Source organism: Etheostoma spectabile, chromosome 2, assembly GCF_008692095.1.
Source record: "Etheostoma spectabile isolate EspeVRDwgs_2016 chromosome 2, UIUC_Espe_1.0, whole genome shotgun sequence".
Lineage (NCBI taxonomy): Eukaryota > Metazoa > Chordata > Actinopteri > Perciformes > Percidae > Etheostoma > Etheostoma spectabile.
This window is the reverse complement of record NC_045734.1, coordinates 12,278,605-12,278,933: the sequence shown is the minus strand read 5'-3', so window position 1 is coordinate 12,278,933 and position 329 is coordinate 12,278,605. Positions and strand designations below refer to the sequence as shown.

General features: G+C 40.1%; 1 protein-coding gene across 3 annotated transcripts in view; it reads right to left on the bottom strand.

Annotated features, from left to right (window-relative positions):
* Positions 1-329, bottom strand: part of scpp9 (secretory calcium-binding phosphoprotein 9) — a 2,490-nt gene that overhangs the window by 1,842 nt on the left and 319 nt on the right. For 2 of the 3 annotated variants that reach the window (XM_032532379.1, XM_032532385.1), the window contains exons 3-4: positions 239-253; positions 6-153 (exon numbers count right to left, since the gene is read on the bottom strand). In XM_032532379.1, the coding sequence (XP_032388270.1) occupies positions 6-153; positions 239-253 (163 nt within the window). The remainder of the gene's footprint in view (positions 1-5; positions 154-238; positions 254-329) is intronic. The other variant, XM_032532384.1, reaches the window with a different exon arrangement.

The window sequence follows — 329 nt, the reverse complement described above, 5'->3', positions numbered from 1 at the left end:
CATACCTGCCATCATTCCTCCGTTCATACCGTTCATACCTGCCAGCATTCCTCCGTTCATAGCATTCATACCGTTCATAGCGTTCATAGCATTCATAGCATTCATGGCGTTCATGGTGTTCATAGCATTCATAGCTGCTATCATCCTCTGTTTCTGTGTGAAGAGTGAGAAATAGCGTTTGGATTTTGGATTATTGCACTGATCACGTATAGATCAGTAGAAATGTTATGTTTCTTACCTTGCCTGCATTGACCTGCAATAAGTAAAGAGACCGGACGTTACATGCACTGCTTTTTATGTAAGATAGATAGATAGATAGATAGATAGAT